The following is a 20,260-nucleotide window of genomic DNA, read 5'->3' as shown; positions in this document are numbered from 1 at the left end:
CTTAGCCGTTTCTTTTGTACTCCTTATATTGAAATAGACGTCACAGTTCAACATAACCGCTAACGATTTACGATGGCCATATTATCTCACACTAACGATGCACCACAATATATTTTCAGTTCCATTAAAAAAATAGACAAAACACTATGACTTATTGCCTTTTCCCACTTTTGAAGTGACATTAAACAGACATATCAAATGATATATGCACCCAATATTGCTCGTATATAAAATTATAAAATCTAAACAGAAGCAAAGTAGCTGACATCTTTTTGTACAAATAAGAGGCTCACATAATAATGTTGTCTGACAAAAATTGATTAAATAAATAGATGAGCTCTATTTATTTTCCAGATCGTAAAAGTCAAAATCAAAACTCAACAAATCATATTTGTAATACATTCAATATATTATATGCTTACATTTTCTGAATCGCTTATCCTCAATATTAATATATGTACAATCTTGGCGGCTCCTCCATCGCCTGGCGGTCTCTAGAAAAGTGAATCTCAAGTGTGTGAGAGCACAAACACTATCTCTGTTGAGTGCCCTGCTTTTTCATTTCCATTGTGACTTTTATCCATCATTGATATGTAATCTTCTGATCCAATAATGTTTGCATTGTCCCAATCCATGTTATGGTTGTCCCATTTGCTATGGTCAGTTGTAGCTTTTCCTGTTTGGCCCTTTCCTTTTCTGCTCTTGTGAGGCGAAAAATTACATTTTACTAAAATTGTTCAGCCCTACGTTGCATTCCTTTCCGGACAAGTGTGTCGATGTTTAGATCATTGCGGTTTCTTTAGTCAGCCTAGTCATATTCCATGTGATGGCCACTTGGACTTTCTTCATTCTAGCCCACACAAGATGATTTTTGATGTTTAACAATAGCATTTATGATTATTACCCTGTGTGAAAACTCATTTAATTTGATGTGGCAGGCTGGATGTGGCCAGTGGGCCTTGAGTTTGACACCTGTGCTTTCAAACAATCAGATAATCTGACCTTTTCTGACTTCAGAGGGGGTAAAATCAGTCTGAATATCAGGCGGCTCATCTTTGTTTTCCCTCCAACTTTAGTCAATAAGCAGATGCTCTGTGCATGGTATTTTTGTTTATTTCAGATGCCATATGAGTAAGGTCACAGAGTCAAAACAAGCGTTTCATACACGCACAACTGCAGAAGTGCAGCAGTGGCCACCCGACAGAATCACATGCTTTAATACTCCAGACATGTTGAGTCTGGCCTTTCCGCTTACTCTATGACCCTCCCCCTCCCAAATTTGTGTTTGTCCAGACGGTCATTACAAGTGTGACCGGGTCTTTTTGTCTTTGTGGCTCGTGTCATAAAACACACAGTCCTGTCTTGACTGGATCGCCACCTTGTCTGTTCTCCTGCAGAAGAAGTACAGAGCAGCGAAAGAAGCTTACGAAAGTCTCTTGCAGACAGAGAATCTTCCTGCTCAGGTGAAGGCAACAACACTGCAACAGCTTGGTGAGTGTCACTGGATTCTCGTGACTTATTTCATTCATGCGGAAGTGACAGGAAGTGACATTTTGGTAGTCTATTTGAAGCTAAGACGCACCAATACCGCTTTTTTGTCATACTCTGTACGAGTACAAGCACTTAAATTTGAACACTCACAGCTACCATGTCCTGATACTTGATAATGCCAGTATGAGTTGCAATTGTAATGACATGTTTTTGTTCCAATGAATATTTGTCCAAATCAAAAACATTTTTAAAAATGGGATAGGTTTCACTAAGACACTTATCTGAGAAGCAAGTTATTACTGACATCATAAATATAAAAGTTTTCAGTGTTAAAAAAAACAGTATATGTTAAAATTGTGTGATTGACCTGACAGTAGAATATTAAAATCATAAAAAAAAATCATCCCTTTCTGGTCCCATTTTATCACTCTAATTTATTCTTTAATTACTATTTCTAAACATGTCATGGCCAAGACTGAAGAGGCAGAATGTGTGCCAAGATAATGTCAAATGATGATAGTTTTCTTGGGTGTATTATTGAACTCTGATTAGCAACAAAATTCAAAAGAAGGTATTGTTAACAACAAAATTTAAAAGTAGGTATTGGACATCTCCCAAGACAAATCAAACATGAACTGACAGTAAGAGTGCCAAATTATGGGAGTATTTTTACTATGGACCGGTAAACATGTCCGAATTCAGGTCTAGTGCACAGCACGCGTGCTGAATAGGTCCAAAATGTCCAATAGGGGTGCGGACAAGGTTTGTTTTGATACCTAATCAGCTCAAACCTTTTTTCAGAAAATCAGATGCCATTGATTTTTGCACTTTTATTCCTTAATACACACTGACAAATCGAATGTATGTTCCTTGAAGGCTGACTGATTGTACTTCTGTCGAATCAATGTCCAATATACTTGCGTATCTTTTGTGCATTTCATTCGCTGCCAATTTGAAATAATGGCTTGCTTTGAATTAAGAGATGGAAATTAAAACATGTCATTTCCTAATCCGATTTGGGCCAGCGGATAAGTATCACAGAGAGGCAGGACAATGCTTATTTTTTGGAATTCTGCCATGCCAGTTCATTGCTCTTTTACACTTTCTGCCCTGTTGTGTTGAGCGCACTCAAGTGTTTTATTGCACACATCAGATGCCGGTGCTGACATTATCTAATTATCTAAGTCTGTGATCTCTTGAAATTTAAAAGAACACATGGTTATGTGAATCCTCTCTTGCTGGGTTCTGTATAATTGACACAGGAGGAAAAATCAAAATCTCTATTGCGAAATGCGCTATATATAAATAGTTGTACTATTGTTATTATTATTATATATTATTTAACATCAGTGTGAAATAAAATTAATTTAGTCAAGCCATTTTGAAATGCTGCTTAGAGATGTTTTCGTAATTTTTATGTTTATTTTTATTTTCCTCCATGACAGAATAACTAACTTGACAGCATTAAAGATGACTACACACACTGGACTTGATTAGGAATGTCATAGCAACTGAACCAGCTTTACGTAGCCGTTAAAGCCTGGTTCTAGTATTTTATATTGATGGCCATATTAACAAGTTCTTCTTCCAGTCGCAGCATAGACGGACAACAGCCTCCCCGCCCCCACTAGTAAAACACATTACCAGTCTCGCCTTATTGAGTTGTCTTGGCGATCAGTGGAGCTTGCCACAGGTGTGTCGAGTCTTAGTTATGCGGGAGCAGTGGTCTGTCTGAAATAAGAGCACTGCTCCAACTTGTAGTCTAGTTTAACATGAAAGGAGGGCGTATTTGTGAATGGTATTTTGTTTCATAGCATTGTGAGGTAGGGCTTAACGATTTGGGACAAAATAATAATGAATATTTTGATTGCAATTGAAGTCATTGTTAATAAAAGAGATTATTCATTGGTTTCAAAACGTAATAATTATTCAACTACGTAAAACTATCATCATAGCGATAGAACCGTGACTTGAGTGATCTCTGGCGCCACTAGCAGTCAAATCCACCCTACTTGGAATATGCTGGTGCACAATCTAAACGATTTTAGTTAAAATAAAAAGGTGTTTTGTTTGTTCTCCTGTAGGCTGGATGCATCACACGGTGGAGCAGCTTGGGGATAAAGGCACCAAGGACAGCTATGCCATCCAGTGTCTGCAGAAGTCTCTAGAAGCAGACCCAAACTCTGGCCAGTCCTGGTACTTTCTTGGCAGGTGAGACCTAAAGAAAACTAAACTTAAGTCGTCATGGTAACAAAATTCTCGCTTCAATACATTACCTGTTTGAAGTACCTGAATACCCCACGGTGTTGTCAGAGCCATCACCTTATTGCGGGGAGGGGTTTGTGTGTCCCAATGATGATGGGAGCTAAGTTTACTGGGCCTTTATGCCTGTGGCATCACATAGAGCAAATAGATCCTGGGTGAGGTACCAGACAAAGCATGGCTCAGAATGCCCCCAGTGATGAGCTCTATTTTGGAAGGCGTTTTCCCAGCGCCCAAATACGGGTATACCCTTCTGGAGCCTGGCCCAGAGGTTAGCTTGATGGCGTGCGCCTGATGGCTCGGCCTGCCCCATGGGTCTCTCCTTGGGATAGTCTAAAGAGGTGAATTTTTCACAATAGAGCTTTATTTTTGAGACCGTCGAAAAATACGTTACAGTAATGCAACTGGTACTTAAAGCATGCTACCTTAACATGTGTTGTTTTTCTTCAGAAAGAAAACATATATGACAAACACAAAGCTGTATTTGGGGAATATGCAAGGACCAATCTAAGCAGTCTGTGTAACAATACTGTATGCTGTGTATATGTACCGTATTTTTATGACCATGGTTTATTCATTATATCGTCGTCACTCATCTTCTTCCGTTTCATCTTGCAGGTGCTACTCTAGTATCGGCAAAGTGCAGGATGCATTCATCTCCTATCGGCAATCCATCGATAAGTCTGAGGCCAGCGCTGACACCTGGTGCTCCATAGGGTGAGCAAGAACTATCTGTCATGTTCTTGATTTAGAATTACTGCTTAGAACCCATCACAGCATATTAGGATTTTACATTTCCCTTTTATATTGAAGATGGCGAAGCAAGGGATTTTTGTCCATGAGTGCGTGTGCTTTCACACAGCAACATGGTTTCCCCCATTCTGATGATTACATTACGTCATGACAGTCCTACACGCACGCACGCACGCATGTCGGTGTGCTGTCCGATGTTGGTCCCCAACATGTAGCTAATACAAACACACACACACACACGCACACACACCCCCACACACCTGTCAGCCTACCATTGTTCAGATACTACTTAAGCCAGAAAATTTCTGGGTTGCCTTCATGCCATTTGATGTGGGTTCTGTTCATATAGAAAAAGGCAACGGGGAAAAAAGTTATTCAAAAGGTATTACATTTTGCACCATTAATTATTGTTGGACTCATTTCCACCATTTTGTGTTTCCCTTCAGTGTGCTCTATCAGCAGCAGAACCAGCCTATGGACGCGCTGCAGGCTTACATCTGCGCTGTTCAACTAGACCACAACCACGCCGCTGCCTGGATGGACCTGGGCACGCTGTATGAGAGCTGCGGACAACCACATGACGCCATCAAGTGCTATGTCAATGCCACGCGCAGCAAGGCTTGTGTCAACACTGCTGCGCTCGCTCAACGCATCAAACTGCTTCAGGTAGACGCTATTCCTTAAGAAGCTGTACCTGTTAGATGTCGAGTCATTTGTGGAATGCGTGTCGTAATCACTTTCATATCTGACCACCAAGATATGAATTATTTCATAGATTTGTGCTTCTGTAATGATCAAGCATCTTCATTTCATAATTCATTTGTCAATTGTTCTCCCCAATTAGTGTTGTCTTGTTGGTTCCGCACTAAAACGTATGTCTTGACGCAATTTCTCCTAGGCTCAATTGTGTAACCTACAGCCAGGTAGTCTGCAGAATAAGAGTAAAATGCTCCCTAGTATTGAGGAGGCCTGGAGCCTGCCCATCCCTGCTGAGCTCACATCCAGGCAGGGGGCCTTGAATGCTGCACATGCACAGCAGGTGAGAGATCAAGCTCCTACTAGAGACCTCAGCGGCTCAGAGACGCAAAATTAGTGGCTCTAATAGTTTACTTAACATCTTGGCATGGATGTGAGAACCTAAAAATGGGATGAGGTGCAGATTCAGAGGGGACAGTGAGGTGTTGATCTTTAAAGGGTTTGCCAGATGCAAAAATGATGACGGAGAGTGACAAGAATCATAGCATCATATTATGGCTCGCTGCACTTCATGTAAATGTACAAATCTACCAGAAACAGACAAAAATATGTTATTTATTTACTTATTTGACTTGTTAACCCAGCCAAGACCCAACTTTGTTCGCACATTGATGCAACATTATTGTTGCATCGTTCCACAAGCACACCATGAAGCCTCTGATTAAGACCTTAATCAATAGTTCTGATTAAGATTTAAGGTATGAAATCAAGCTGTATTTTAATCAGAGTGTTGTCATACATTCTTTTATTTGGCAGCATGTAAATGTAGTGACGTATGCAGAGGGTCCATGTGTATTCTCCCTCCCTTCTCTTTTGAAATGTATTTTTATTTTTTTGCATGACAAAGCGCAGATGGTCATCATCACAAGCTGTTTCTCTGCTGGATTTGTAGGCATGTAAGGGAGAGGGAGCCCAAAGCACCGTCAATCACAGCGACCTACAGGCCAGTCCTGCCAAAAAGAAACGCACTGCCAGCCCAGCCAAAGTAATGCCAAGAGTTGCATATGAGGGTCCAGCCCGCACACATTGCAGTTTGAGCGAATATACTGAGTTCCCTTTTTAATGCTTCCTTTGGTTTTGTGCAGGGTGTTGCAGACTCGAGTGCAAACAGCCCCAATCAACATCCTGTCCACAGCTTTTACCTTACGCCGCAGAAGCTTCAGGTAGGAAATATATGTATAGATGACCACTCTTAATTAAAATCTGCACACCTTTGGTGGCGTTCGCCTTTTCCACTCAGTTCATTAGTTCTTTAAATGGGTGCACACAGGAAATATACAAATGAATCGTGTCCATTTAACCTCCTCCCATTGGACACGACTAAGCCAATCAAATGATTTGTCCACATCAGCTTTTGTGAGTAGGCAAGATATAGATCAATTATGTGCATTGTTACCCCTCCCACATGACACTCCTCTAACCAGTAGAATTCAAAGAGGCTTTTTACAGAAATTTCTTTGAAACAATCAAGCGGTAAGAAAGAAAATGTGAATCTGGGCATAGGTTCTCTCTGTGCTTGTGTGAATTTTCTCCGGGTCCCACGTTTTTTTGCCACATTTGATACCCGTGCATGTGCGGTTCATAGACGACACTAGATTTTTCTTAGGTTTGAATGTGAGCGACGATGTCATATGTGCCCTGTGATTGGCTGGTGTTTGAGGCTTTTTGCGCCGTGTGCAAAAAAATTAATTCAGCTGGGTACAATGGGCATGAAGATTCCCTAGATTCCCATGACAGGTCATCCAAGCACAAAACCTGGATGAGAGAAAAGGAACAACCTCTCTCTTTTTCAATCTGTCTATTTATGCCAGCCAGCTGCTCAGGAGGCTAAAGAGGCAGCAGCTAAAGGCAGCCAGTTAGCTGCTAGTGCTGCTGTCCACCTCCATTTCAGCTCAGCTTTGATCTCTAGTGGATATCTAGCTACGAACTTGACTCTTCCTGACCTTGATTTTTTTCATTGTTGAGTTCCGATTTACACTGTTTATTTTTCAAGAGTCCCTGTTCTCTCTTTACTCGCATCATGGAAGAAGTAACGAGCTACTGTTGGATTTTTTCCCCCCACACCTTTACTTGGCCTGTGTCATGCGAGCTACGTAATCTGTACACGACATTCTTGCATCCTGCATACATTCTACAGTCCCACGTTTGAGAAATAAACACAAAATCTTTTTTTTTGTCTTAAATAGGTCTTGAAGTCTTACATTTAATTTCAAGAATCCTGTACAATCCCTGAATATTGAAAATGGATGAATGGAACAATATTGAACTTTTTAAATTTTCTTGTATTTGACTATTTGGGCCTGCAAAATGAGTGAATGATGATAATACACGCTATACATTTTGTTTGGTTAGATAACATGTTCCTAACCTGAACCTCTGTTCTCTACTTGAGGACACAAACTATTGGCCATGTTGATAACGGGCCCCCTAGTGGTAGACAAAAAAAAACATTGCACGTTTACAAGCAGTGCTATCTAATTTTATTCCATCTTCGGGCATGATGTCTCTTTAAGATTTTTAAGTGAAAAGGTATGAAAATGTGTTCTATGCAGCTTCTGGAACACTTGCGAACCAACAGAGCCATCCTCAAGCCCCTCCAGGTGCAGATGCTGGATCAGCTGGAAAACCAGTTCTCACTCATGCAACAGCATCAGCAGCAGGTACACATTTTTACTTTTACAACATTTACAACAACAACAAAAAAAGGAAGTACAAGTATACAGAATTACTCAGTTTTTTTCCATTTTGCATTGTCAGGTGAGGCAACAGGCAATGGCGGGTGCCCAGCTGCAGCCTAGCCTTCCCAATGGTCCTCAGGCCAAGTCCCCCAACTGCCACGAAGCCCTCCCCCGCTCCTCCCCCCTGAATCATGGAGCCATCAGACCGCCGTGTGTCGTCCAGCCCACGGCCAACGGGTCATGCTCAAGTCCATCATCTGGGCCGCTCGACACCAGGTCCCCTGCCGGGGACCACGGCGCGGTGTCAGGAGGTGGCAGCACAAGCAACGGAAACGTGCCTTACGCGCAGCAGAACTCTCTACCTCACAACTGCACAGCCGTCAGTCACCCCAGCACCAGCAGCGCGAGTCCCGCTCATCCAGACGAGACGTGGAGGAGCCCACATAGCAACGCTAACACTCAGGTATACCATCATTCTTTTTTTGTGCCCCTTTTGGGGCAAAGGGTACACTTAATTCTTAATTCCGTTCTTGAGTAAATCAGGCCGTTAATTCTCATATGAGGTTGCATATGGTATGGATAGGTCTCTTACTATTCTGTTTCTGTGTAATGTTGTCTTCTCATATTCTTTTCTACCACTTCTTGAGGCTACTCCTTCTCTTGAAATCAGTGCTTAAAAAAAAGAGAGAGAGGAAAAAAACAAAACCCATGCATGAAGGTAATCCTTTGGTACACGCAGATGTAATGTGAGATACACCGAGGTCTTAGGAAATGGCAATTTGAACATGTCCAATTGCAAAAACCTCAGTTGCAAACCATGAATTCGAAAAGGTCATAAACAAATCAAAATCCTATATAGCAGCTCGAGCCACTTCATACTTTCAAAACTCAAGGGAGAGATTCGCTCAATTTTGCTCTTGATTCAGTGCGTTTCCTTTTTTGTCTAGGGGCTTCACAAAGGTCCTGGTTCACATTCGGCAGGTCCCAATGGCGAACCCCCTTTCTCTTCCTCCTCCTCCTTCCCTCAGACCTCATTCTCTTCCTCGGCTATTCTCAATCAGGTGGGACATTCTTCTGGGCCCTGCACTGCCTCGTCCTCTGCCTCCTCCTTATCCCCCACCTCCCCCAGGTCCACCCCCAACCACTTGTCCTCGCCTCCCCACTCCACCACTACCTCAGGGCTCCACACCAAAGACAATGCGGCTTCTGGGGGTAACCCGGGAGCAGCTGCCACTCTGCCGTTAGGTCCCGTCACCACCACCGCTGCAGGGATAACCCCAAGTCCCGCCACCACTCCTGCACAGGGATTGACTAATCACGTCCAGTTGCGGGTGACAGACAGACCTGGCTCTCCAGTCCCTGGTGCGCCCACTTTAGACAATCCTCCACTCTCAGCCTTGCTAAAGGGAAAAGCCAACACCACTACTACCACGAATGACGATAACAACAACCGCAGTAACCATGGAGGGCCTTTCTCAGAGAAAATCAACAATGTCCATGCGGATGCTGCCAATGCTGTCTCGGACCACTTCTTAGCATCCTCGCCAATGTCCACCACCACCACTACCGCTGTGTACTCCGACAAAAGCCTCTCCTGCCTTAACAGCCAGACCGACAGTCAGGGGCCCACAGTGAATGGGAAGGAGGACTCTCGCAGCCCGCAAAAGGTAGAGACTCCTGAAGGGGCCGTGCACAGACACTTGGCCCCCGCTGGCCTGGCTCCCTGGTCTTCTGTTTCAATCTACCCCAGCTCCAGCGAGGTGCTCAAAGCGTGCAGGTATGTTGCTTCCTATTTTCCCACACAACTATAGTATTTCTTAATCCTCAAACCATGTACAAAGACCAGGAGCAACAATAACTTACTCTGTTGGAAATTGACATTGAAAACGCAGTAGCCTTCGGACAGGCCACGACCAAATAATGAAAATCTGGCAGATTGTTAAAAAAATCATGACATTCTAGGACAAACTACTGTATTATATATTTATTTATGCATGCATGTATGCACGTATACACGCACGTACGTACGTCGCTCATTTTCTTTCATAGTTCGGCTGTCCCTGTGACATATGCCCAGGCCTGACGTATTAAAATTAGATCCTGGACTGGTACCCAAACACCCCCCCTTATTCCCTGTGAGGAAAAGTGTTTGTTTTTATTTGTTTTGTTTTGTTTGTTTTTTATTTTTGTTTTTTTACATAAATAAACTATGTTTCAACTGTACATTTAGCCCAGGTTCAAAGCTTATAGTAGTTTATTACAGTATTCTGGTCTCCACACAATCTAACATCATCTACTTTGTCATACCTTCACATTACTTTTTGACTGCATTTATTGGATAATTTATCCATCAGGAATTAGGAATGTGACATATTCACTCTTAGTTCTTTAACGTGCCCATCCTGATACTTTTCTAAACTTGCCAAATAGTATCTCCTACATTTGGGCTGTTTTTGATTGCTCACTCATGCTAACTTCATATTTGAACTAATCACTCGACCCACTATGCCTTAGAAACCTGGGCAACAACGGTCTATCGACAAGCAGCATCATCTTGGACAAGTGTCCGCCACCACGACCCCCGAGCACACCCTCCCCTCCTCTGCCAAAGGACAAGCTCAACCCACCGACACCCAGTATTTATGTGAGTCAAGGTCCCCGTTGACAAAGACATCCAGTATGCACGATATTATAATGTTGGTGATACAGTTTCAATAGACTCCCTGAAAAGGAGTCATAAGTGGTGATGAATCCTTTTCCTCTCTGACACAGTTGGAAAACAAGAGGGATGCCTTCTACCCACCTCTCCATCAGTTCTGCACCAACCCAGCCAACCCTGTTACCGTCATCAGGGGCCTGGCAGGGGCCCTCAAACTGGGTGAGAAATTACTAAATGCCTTTTTTAAAATTGATGAAATGCTTTCATCTTCGTAGTCACTGCAGTATCACCTTGTAGATTCTGATTGTGTCTCAAATGGTGTGCTGTGGTTGGATTTGACATGTCTGGCAACAGTACCACCTGCTGAGAACAAATGTTACTGCATATTAGTGATAATCAAGAGTAGAGTCTAACCATGCGGGGTCTTGATTTATTATTTTTATTAAACTAATGGTAATTAATTCTGATCCCAAAAAATGTGTTTGCACGCTATGATCAGAAAACTTGCTGACATTTTACTCAATCTATTAAAAACTTACATGCAAACTATTGTTTTACCCTTTAACCTAAACTTGGGATTTAAGACAGTGATTTTAAAGAAAGCCATGCTTCAATGATATGAAATGTGAAGCCCACGAAATGTGCAGTGGAACTTACATTACAGGCTTTGCTATGACAGAGTGTATTTCGGGCCCAAAATGCATCGTCATTGTCATGGTGCAGCCACACGCACTTGTTGTCATGGTGATGGTGAGCCAAAATGTAATGCTTAGTATAAAGGGTTGTTTTGAGGAGAAAATAAAGGGAGGTGCAGTTAAAGGGCACCGACTAGGATGTTCTCTGGACTTGGTGGCAAGTTATCTAATTACATTTCCAAACACTGTTCATGGTAGCTTTTGTCAGCTCCACCGCAAAACTTGCCTCATGTATGCTCACCGGTTTTGAACTATGATGGCTGTTTTATTTCCCCATCATGATTGTGTGCATTTCATATGCAGATCGGTGCAGGCTTACGCAGAGCTGCCAACTGTTACGGATTGTCCGTATTTGGATATGGAAATCACTGAACGCTAGCTCGTTAAACTGTACCATTAATTATACGGCTATGTAAAAAAAAAAAAAACATCTATATCAAGATTCATATTGCTCAGACAGTTTGAAAACAGACAAAACTACTCAGGAGTTATTTGTAATGTATTCAATTTTATTCCGGACTCAAGGTCCACTTCAACTAAAAACAGACACATCCAAAAAATAAAAAGTCACACATTAAAAAGACAGGCATACCAGTGTTTCCACAAGTTTAATTGGTGAATAAAACTGTACATTAGTTTGCAGTACAGCTAGCAAAGTGCTGAGACAAACATCTCAGTCGCACTTGCCCATCAAGGCTTTCTCAAGCACCCACGAGCGTATTGAAAGGTCAACTGCATCCCGTGCGTACTGGCTCTCTCATATTGAGTCTTAAGGTGGGCTGGACACAGAGCTGTACAATATAAGTATGTGTGCAATATATGTTTAAAAACATGCTAATTGGATACAAAATTCCGTGGGTCCACTTCAGTAAAGTTGTACTCGCACACATACACCCTTGAAAGCTAGCAGACAAGTCTGACGTTCGTCGAAAACTAAATCCTGATGACCGCTAGCCTGAATAGATTCATTTAAGCGTTGAGGAATTAGGACATCGAGACAGTTTTGTCGCTAGACTATTATAGCCTTTAATGCACAGACAACAACTGCCTGTTTGAGATCTTTATTAACATAGAATTAAAAAAACGGCATAATGCTTGACAGCATTGTGTCCTTACTGTTGTGATACTTGTTGTAATACGCCAGCTTATTGAAGCATTGTTAATGGTGAGTGATAGATATTTTTTTTTCATGATTTGTTTTTGTTTTTATTTGCTTCTGTGTGTCCTCGGGTACTAAAATGTTTGGGGACAGCTGCCTTTAATTAAAAAAAAAAAAAAAGTTAGTGCACTTGCGTGGGTGAGTTGTTCTAGGTACGGTAAATATTTTAATAAATTTGCGATGGATTTTTTTTCTTTGACATAAAAATGGCATTGCATTGCCTTGATTTTAGTATAGAATTCCAGATAATTGAAGTGAATTTCTATTGGTAGGCATTTATGCTTAACCAATATGCTGTGAGGCTTGTTGTTGCCTTTGTTTGACTGACAACACAGGTTATGCACGACTCTTTTAATCGAGCAGACTGTCAGGAACATTGACACTTTCCTCCTCTCAAACAATATGCTGCATTTCACAATAATTAAAATATGCATATATATTCTTATGTGTGGATATGTCTATATATGAATATGTATGTATGTGTGTGTCTGTGAATTTTAGGAGTATTATTTGACATGGTGCTTCAATATTCCTTCCGATCTGTGCAGACTTGGGCCTTTTCTCCACGAAGACGCTTGTGGAAGCCAATCCCGACCATCTGGTGGAAGTGCGCACCCAGCTGGCCCAGCCCACGGACGAGAACTGGGACCCCAGCGGCAGCCGCAAAATGTGGCGCTGCGAGAGCAGCCGCTCACACACCACGATCATCAAGTACGCCCAGTACCAGGCCTCATCCTTCCAGGAGTCGCTACGGGTCAGTAGTAATGAGGACGTCCAAATTGTCTTCCATTTTCACTTTTGTAGGTGGTATGACCACGTGTTAAGACGCATACTTTTGTCCACACGGTGTACATTCAAGTTGATGTTGATTTCTGAAATAGGAGGAGAACGAGAAGAAGAAGGAGATGGAAGCAGAGGCAGCCTCGTCTGACAGGTAGGTGACTTTCCTTTTGCCTGCCAAAGATTTTTGTGTTCCTGTCACTAACACTGTTCCTCTTGTCAGTCGGCGGAGGAAATGTCCTTTCAAGCACATCAAGTTTGGAACCAACATAGACCTCTCGGATGAAAAGAAGTATGTGGATCATTGCGTGTATAGCAACTAGACAATTAAGATGTTAAATATGTATTTATTGTATCTCACTAGAATACACATAATCTTTTTTTCAACCATATAAGAAGAGGTAACAATTTTGTTTGGACCACTTTTCACTTTTGTGTCGGAAACTACAGTATATTATTGAAGACTCTAATGCAGCTTTTCAGTTAGCGCGAACAGCACCACACAACGTAGCTTAGCCCGGCACCACACCTCACCCCCACCGTCTCCTTTGCTTTCCCGTGGCAACAGTTTATAACGGAAAAGCGACCACTTGGGGCCAAGCAAGTTTCGCGTGGAACCGGGCTAGTTGGAAAGCTTGTTTTGACTACGTGTGCCAGATTGGCTGGCAACAAGTCCAAGAAATGCCCCACCTTCCGCATGTCACCTTGGATAGGCTCCAGTTCAACCATGACCCTCATTTGGAAAAGCGTTATCGAAAACGGATTGATGTATCAGTACTTGAGATGTGGGCCAAAAATTGTATTTCCTTTAATTTTGTCAAATACCTGCCATTTTGAATAATGTCAATTGAATAATGTAAAATTATTCAATCCCTAAATAGCAACGGTATTTTTTAAAATTTTATTTTATACGACATTGTGAGCTCATCATGCTCTCTGTAATGCTCCACTTGGGTTTAGGTGGAAGCAGCAGCTCCAGGAGCTGACCAAGCTGCCGGCGTTCGCCCGGGTGGTATCAGCCGGCAACCTGCTGAGCCACGTGGGACACACCATCCTGGGCATGAACACAGTGCAGCTCTACATGAAGGTTCCCGGGAGCAGGACACCAGGTAAACGTGGGACTCTGATAATAGATCGTCCCTTGTAATTTTTGGTCACGTTTTCTAATTATGAGCGCTCATGTGGTTATTTAGGTCACCAAGAGAACAATAACTTCTGTTCGGTGAACATCAACATCGGCCCTGGCGACTGCGAGTGGTTTGCTGTGCCTGAACCATACTGGGGCGTCATCAACAGCTTCTGCGAAAAGTGCGTCAGAAGCTAATTTAATGCATGCTCTGCATTTGATCTGCAGTCTAATGCTGACTTTTGGGGGATTCTATGACAGGAACAACATCAACTTTCTGATGGGCTCCTGGTGGCCGAACCTCGAAGACCTATATGCGACCAACGTGCCTGTGTACCGCTTCATCCAGCGCCCTGGGGACCTGGTGTGGCTCAACACGGGCGCTATCCACTGGGTACAGGCTATTGGCTGGTGCAACAACATTGCATGGAACGTGGGACCCCTCACAGGTGAGGATAACACTCAAAAGGACTGGTCATTCTCAATTGTGATGTTTTGAGCCTGCAACTGAGGTGTTTCATCTATTGATTTCACCAGCCCATCAGTACAAGCTGGCAGTAGAGCGCTACGAGTGGAACAAACTGCAGAGTGTCAAGTCCATTGTTCCCATGATCCACCTCTCCTGGAACCTAGCCAGGAACATCAAAGTGTCCGACCACAAGCTCTTTGAGATGATCAAGTGAGCACTTGCTTCTCTTGTCAAAAAGATTTCCTTTTCCTTTTAGCTCATGCCGATCTTTACATGTCTGTGGTTTATTCACTGCACTGCTCGCGGTTTCTTGTGGTGCTTAAAATTCATTTATTTGTTGCAAGTGGTTGGATTCTCAGGTGCTTAAAATTATTAAAATTATAACTATTGTGCTGTTTTGTATCAGTACAATTATGCAAGGAAATTTTACCTGCAGACAAACAAGTAGAACTCTTTTGGCATTCATATGACCATATGAATGTGCCTTTAATTCCTTTTTTTATATTTTAGCGTTTGCATAATTTTTAAAAATTGGAAGTAAAGTTTGTATTCAATACATAAAATACAGCATTTCCGCAGGTCATTAATAAGCATTAAGAGTCATTAAATCGATTTTGTGAAAATTACAACCTTAAATGGCATTAAAACGCATGTCCTGGGCAGGGTTATTATAGTTTGGGAATTTTAATTATGGTTCATTTCTATTTTGTGTTTTGTTTTTTAAGTGTAGTTTTCATTGGTTTTCAGGCCAGCTTTGTTAGTTTTCATTAGTTTCAGTTTTTTGAAAAACACTTTAAAAAAAAACAAAAAACCTTTTGATATAAATTAGAGTTTTACTTGTGTGCAAAATTAGAAAAACATGGTGGTCGGTATCCTATTGTAAAAATTCAACAAAAGGTATTATTTTTTACATTTTAATACAGGGCACAGTTTAACATAATATATATGTTAGATACATGCATGCGGCATGCACCCTAATTAAGTAAAGCAAGGATGCCTGATTGCCACGTTCACGGTCATCTGAATTAGTTGCAGCCACAGTGTATGTGTATGCATGTCATTAAGTCACACAAGTTAAATTAAAAACGGCAATAAAAAGTAATAAATTAGCTTTGCTGATACTTGATGAAACCCTAAAATACTTATAGAATAGATAGAATAATTTAAAAAAATCACTAAGTTGCCGTTCATATACTGTTCATTTGTCAAAATGTCTTGGAATTTAAAATGTTGAATCATGACTATTTTTGAATTGTTACCCGTTCTCTTTTATCCCATGTAATGTCGTAATAAAATATTTATGTACATATGTATGTATATATTTACGTATGTGTGCATGCATAAGTGCAGTACGAGGGGAAAGTGTGTTAATCATTTTGAATTTCATAAATCTTTGAATAAATTGGTAACATAGTCTGATCGTCATCCAAATCATGAGAATGGTTAAACTAATACCACACAATTATGTTTTTAGAGTTTTATATTCTGTAACATGGGACAGGTATGAAAAAGTAAGGGCAAGTGAGCCCTTGGATTTAATAAGTGGTTGACCCTCCTTTGGAAGCCGTAACCTCAACCACACATTTCCTGTAGTTGCAGATGAGACAAGGCCAATCAGGATGAATTTGGACCATTCCACTTTACAAAACGGGTGCAGCTCAGCAACATTCCTCGGATGTCTGGTGTGAATTGCTTTCTTGAGGTCATGCCACAGCATCTCAAACTGGTTGAGGTCACGACTTTAACTTGGCCGCTCCAGACCATTTATTTTCTTCTTCTTCCGAAGCTGTTGTTGTCTTGCTTCTGTGTTTTGGCTCATTGTGCTGTTGCAAACAAACAAACTCTTTTGAGCTTCAACTGTTGGACAAATGGCTCCCAGGTCATCATCAAAATATCTTGATAAACTTGGAAATGCATTTTTGCATTGATGAGAGCAAGCTGTCTCGGCCCTGAGGAAGCAAATCACAGCCAAACCATGATGCTCCTTCACCATATTTCACAGTTGTGATAAGGTTTTGATGTTGGTGTGCTGTGCCAATGTTCCTCCACACATCAGGATGAGCCGCCCCCTCACCAAAACAATTCAACTATGGTTTCATCTGGCCACCTAACATTTTGTCAAGTAGTGCTGTGGAACACCCAAGTGGTGCTTAGTAAACTTCAGATGTGAAACAATGTTTTTTTTGAGACACCAACGGCTTGGATAAAATATTTAGATGATCTGGCAATAATTTATGACCAATTTATGCAGAAATGTAAGAAATTCCAAGAGGTTCACAATTTTCTTGTCATCAAGCACTCATGTTTTATATACAACTCCTAAAACCAAGCATCTTGTTGGTTGTTACAGTCACACATTTTTGTTGATAGAACAGTTGTGGGACAGGGAGGTATGAAGCTGGGTGAGGAACTAGGGAATGATTTTATTTTTTTTCTGAAGTTATTTTACTAAAGTAATGTGGTAAATAAATAATTATTTGTTAATGTATTTAAAGGAAACCTCATTCACTGTCATTGATGACAAAACATTGCTTGGATAGTAATTTAAAACTTAGGATAAATGTAATTTTTCATTTGATTACGAAAAATAAGAAGCACATTTTTGCTTATTCAATGTTGCCAACCCATTTTTCGCTTTATGTAAACAGCCAAAGAAAGTCTGAAATCAGGGTCAAGTATATCATTGCAACTGCATTTTTAAGATTACTTACTATTTGTAACCTGAGCCAATGTGTCCATGTTAGGTATTGCTTGCTGCGCACTCTGAAGCAATGTCAGATGCAGCGAGAGCTTCTGTTGGCTGCTGGGAAGGAATTAGTGTGGCACGGACGCACCCAGAACGAGCCTGCGCACTATTGCAGTATTTGTGAGGTAAACCACATGGGCCATTTTGTATTCCATCCTCCACCTGTGTTGTTTGCTTGGTTCATGCTGGTGTCTCCTTGTCCACCCAGGTGGAGGTGTACGACCTGCTCTTTGTGACCAGCGAGAGCAACAGCAGGAAAACCTACGTGGTGCACTGCCAGGACTGTGCCCGTAGAGGGAGCCCCAACCTGGACAACTTTGTGGTGCTGGAGCAGTATAAAGTTGAAGAGCTCATGCAGGTCTATGACCACTTCACTCTAGTAAGTGTCACACGGAACCATTCCTCGGAACCTCTTAAAACATGCTTCTAGAAGTTGTATTTATTTTTGTTAACTTGAATGAGGACATAAAAAGAGCAGATATAACGAAAAGTCTGATTTCGTGTGGCCGTGAGTTGATTTATAATGTCACCTGTGTGGCGTGTTCCCTCTCAAACTGTGAACGACTCCTCTTAGTGGAAATCTCACTGGGCACGTGCCTGCCTGTACTTGTGCACACCTTATGTTTAACAACACTTGCATAAGTACTGAATACTTTCTGTAAGAAAAATGTAGAAATGAGGAAAAGACAGCGCAGTGTTGATTTAAGTGATCAGTTACTGTTTTCTCTTCACAGGCGAGTCCTCTGCCTTCCTCGTCTTGATGATGTTGATGATGATGTTCTTACGGACATTTTTCAATCCCAGCGGACTCTCCACACATCTTTTCATCGTCATCATTTAGGAAGTAAGCCGTCAGTCCTCTTAAAGCACGCTCTGTAGCGTTCCCCCAAGGCAGCTAGCTGTGTGTAAGCTGCGCGTCTATGCAACTGGCCTCCCCCGGTGGACTGGAGAGGGAAGGCAGCTCCTCCTAAAGACTGTTCCACTGCTAGACTCCCAACAAGAAATCTAAGCGTTGTACATAATTGTATGGTTTCAAATCATCTGACTACTGAGTCTTTTGTTCTTGATTATTTTTCTTTTTTGTTCAGTTTGCCATCACCTAGATGGTCTTTTATACGTTAGTTAAAACAAAAGAACATGTTTGTAATGTGAACAGTTGAGTAATGCAGTCTTTGCGACATTTCCCTTTTTTTATTTTAATTTTGCTGGAACAATGTTGATAAATCATTTGTAGACACAAGGCCAGGTCACCAAGAAAAAGGGTTGCACATAGAATTCATTAGTTTTTTTGTTTAATTATGTTGATGTAAATGTACACTATTTATAAATGCATATTTATTGCTTGGAAATATTTGTTGATGGAATGCTGTCTTTTTTTCCCCTCCAGAATACCTGCCATTACATTTAAAAGGAGCCTTGTGGGTTTTTTTTTAGCAGAGCTCCCTAAAATGTTTTGTATAGAAATAAAAGTGCTCACATTGTGCAGAGACCTGATGTTCAATTGGGTTTGTTGTGTGAAGGATGTTTTATGCGTCAATAAATAAATTGTTTCTATTTATACTTGAGATTTTTTTTTTTTTTTACTCATTATAGTTGCAGGTGCAGCACGATGTAGTGGCTAGCACATATGCCTTACAGTTCATTAAGTCAGACAGCTGTAATCTCAGTTTTTCCTATCAGTGTGTGTGTGTGCGGGGGCGTGCGTGTGTGTGTGTGTCTGTGCTGCATAAAAAGGTGCATCCTTTCGAAAACATTTCAAGGATGCAATGATTCACATGGATTGTTCAGATATCACTTTTCCTAACTCACGTCATCATAGAATGGCAAATATGTCTTCCGCTACCTGCAAAATATTAGCTTAAGAATAAAATAAGAACGATGCATATTAGTGCTGCTTGATTATGAAAAAAATAAATTATTATAAACATAAATGCCTTTTATCACTCCTCCATTGTAAATGCTTTGCCTACCGCCTCTCGTTTCCGGCCTGCATGGATGTATTACGAAATGTAGGAGGATAGGAGGATGTGTACCTCAGGTAATCTCTTTCTAAAGCCCAACAGATTTTGCTGAAAATTTGTCACAGAGTCCCATAAAAAAATAGCATGAAATGCTTCTGGGGTGCATGCAGTTGCCACAATTTCATCAGAATGGAGCCCAGGAGCCTGCTGTGAGAATAATAAAATGGAGGGAAGAAATAAACATTTTCTCATGTCTTGTGTTTGATTTTTATTCTATTTTATTTGTATTAATCTTGGCCTGCAGTAGGTGACTGCCTGGGCTGTGTTTTCTCCAAAGGGCAATATCAATTTTATAACCTTCTAATGTCCAGGAGATGAAAGGAGGAAGTCATACAAGTGACAGTTTGGAAAAGAGGAACAGAGAATATTCCCTACCTTTAAATCATACAACATAGATGACATTAATAAGCCAGAAAATTCACATAAATGTAGTCATATTATTTGATCAAATCTTATCCATAAAATGTCAAAGTGTTTACATCCAATCACACAAATTCACTCAAATTCCACTAAATAAACCTTAAACATAACATTTACAAACTTACATTACAATTCTACGATTGATGCTTTAAACACTTTCATGGCTTAGTAGGGCTGAATAATTTGGGGAAATAGCCTAAAAAATGAAATTACCCCTCAGTACTGCAATTGCGGTTTAATATGCG

The 20,260-nt window shown here is 41.2% G+C and overlaps 1 protein-coding gene across 3 annotated transcripts in view; it reads left to right on the top strand.

Annotated features, from left to right (window-relative positions):
- Nucleotides 1-19,139, top strand: part of kdm6a (lysine (K)-specific demethylase 6A) — a 39,038-nt gene extending 19,899 nt beyond the window's left edge. For 2 of the 3 annotated variants that reach the window (XM_088314570.1, XM_088314572.1), the window contains 22 exons: nucleotides 1,398-1,491; nucleotides 3,576-3,702; nucleotides 4,372-4,470; nucleotides 4,953-5,172; nucleotides 5,405-5,545; nucleotides 6,155-6,247; nucleotides 6,348-6,425; nucleotides 7,815-7,922; nucleotides 8,020-8,403; nucleotides 8,888-9,717; nucleotides 10,455-10,584; nucleotides 10,713-10,818; nucleotides 13,002-13,207; nucleotides 13,335-13,387; nucleotides 13,457-13,525; nucleotides 14,194-14,342; nucleotides 14,427-14,541; nucleotides 14,621-14,808; nucleotides 14,897-15,038; nucleotides 17,573-17,699; nucleotides 17,783-17,953; nucleotides 18,309-19,139. In XM_088314570.1, coding sequence (XP_088170696.1) covers nucleotides 1,398-1,491; nucleotides 3,576-3,702; nucleotides 4,372-4,470; nucleotides 4,953-5,172; nucleotides 5,405-5,545; nucleotides 6,155-6,247; nucleotides 6,348-6,425; nucleotides 7,815-7,922; nucleotides 8,020-8,403; nucleotides 8,888-9,717; nucleotides 10,455-10,584; nucleotides 10,713-10,818; nucleotides 13,002-13,207; nucleotides 13,335-13,387; nucleotides 13,457-13,525; nucleotides 14,194-14,342; nucleotides 14,427-14,541; nucleotides 14,621-14,808; nucleotides 14,897-15,038; nucleotides 17,573-17,699; nucleotides 17,783-17,953; nucleotides 18,309-18,335 — 3,657 coding nt within the window. In that variant the 3' untranslated portion in view covers nucleotides 18,336-19,139. The remainder of the gene's footprint in view (nucleotides 1-1,397; nucleotides 1,492-3,575; nucleotides 3,703-4,371; nucleotides 4,471-4,952; nucleotides 5,173-5,404; nucleotides 5,546-6,154; nucleotides 6,248-6,347; nucleotides 6,426-7,814; nucleotides 7,923-8,019; nucleotides 8,404-8,887; nucleotides 9,718-10,454; nucleotides 10,585-10,712; nucleotides 10,819-13,001; nucleotides 13,208-13,334; nucleotides 13,388-13,456; nucleotides 13,526-14,193; nucleotides 14,343-14,426; nucleotides 14,542-14,620; nucleotides 14,809-14,896; nucleotides 15,039-17,572; nucleotides 17,700-17,782; nucleotides 17,954-18,308) is intronic. The other variant, XM_088314571.1, reaches the window with a different exon arrangement.
- Nucleotides 19,140-20,260: the final 1,121 nt, after the last annotated feature.

This window comes from Idiotropiscis lumnitzeri, chromosome 14 (assembly GCF_059441095.1).
Source record: "Idiotropiscis lumnitzeri isolate Australia: NSW breed Sydney's pygmy pipehorse chromosome 14, RoL_Ilum_1.0, whole genome shotgun sequence".
In the NCBI taxonomy this organism is placed as follows: domain Eukaryota; kingdom Metazoa; phylum Chordata; class Actinopteri; order Syngnathiformes; family Syngnathidae; genus Idiotropiscis; species Idiotropiscis lumnitzeri.
This window is presented reverse-complemented; position numbering and strand designations above follow the sequence as displayed.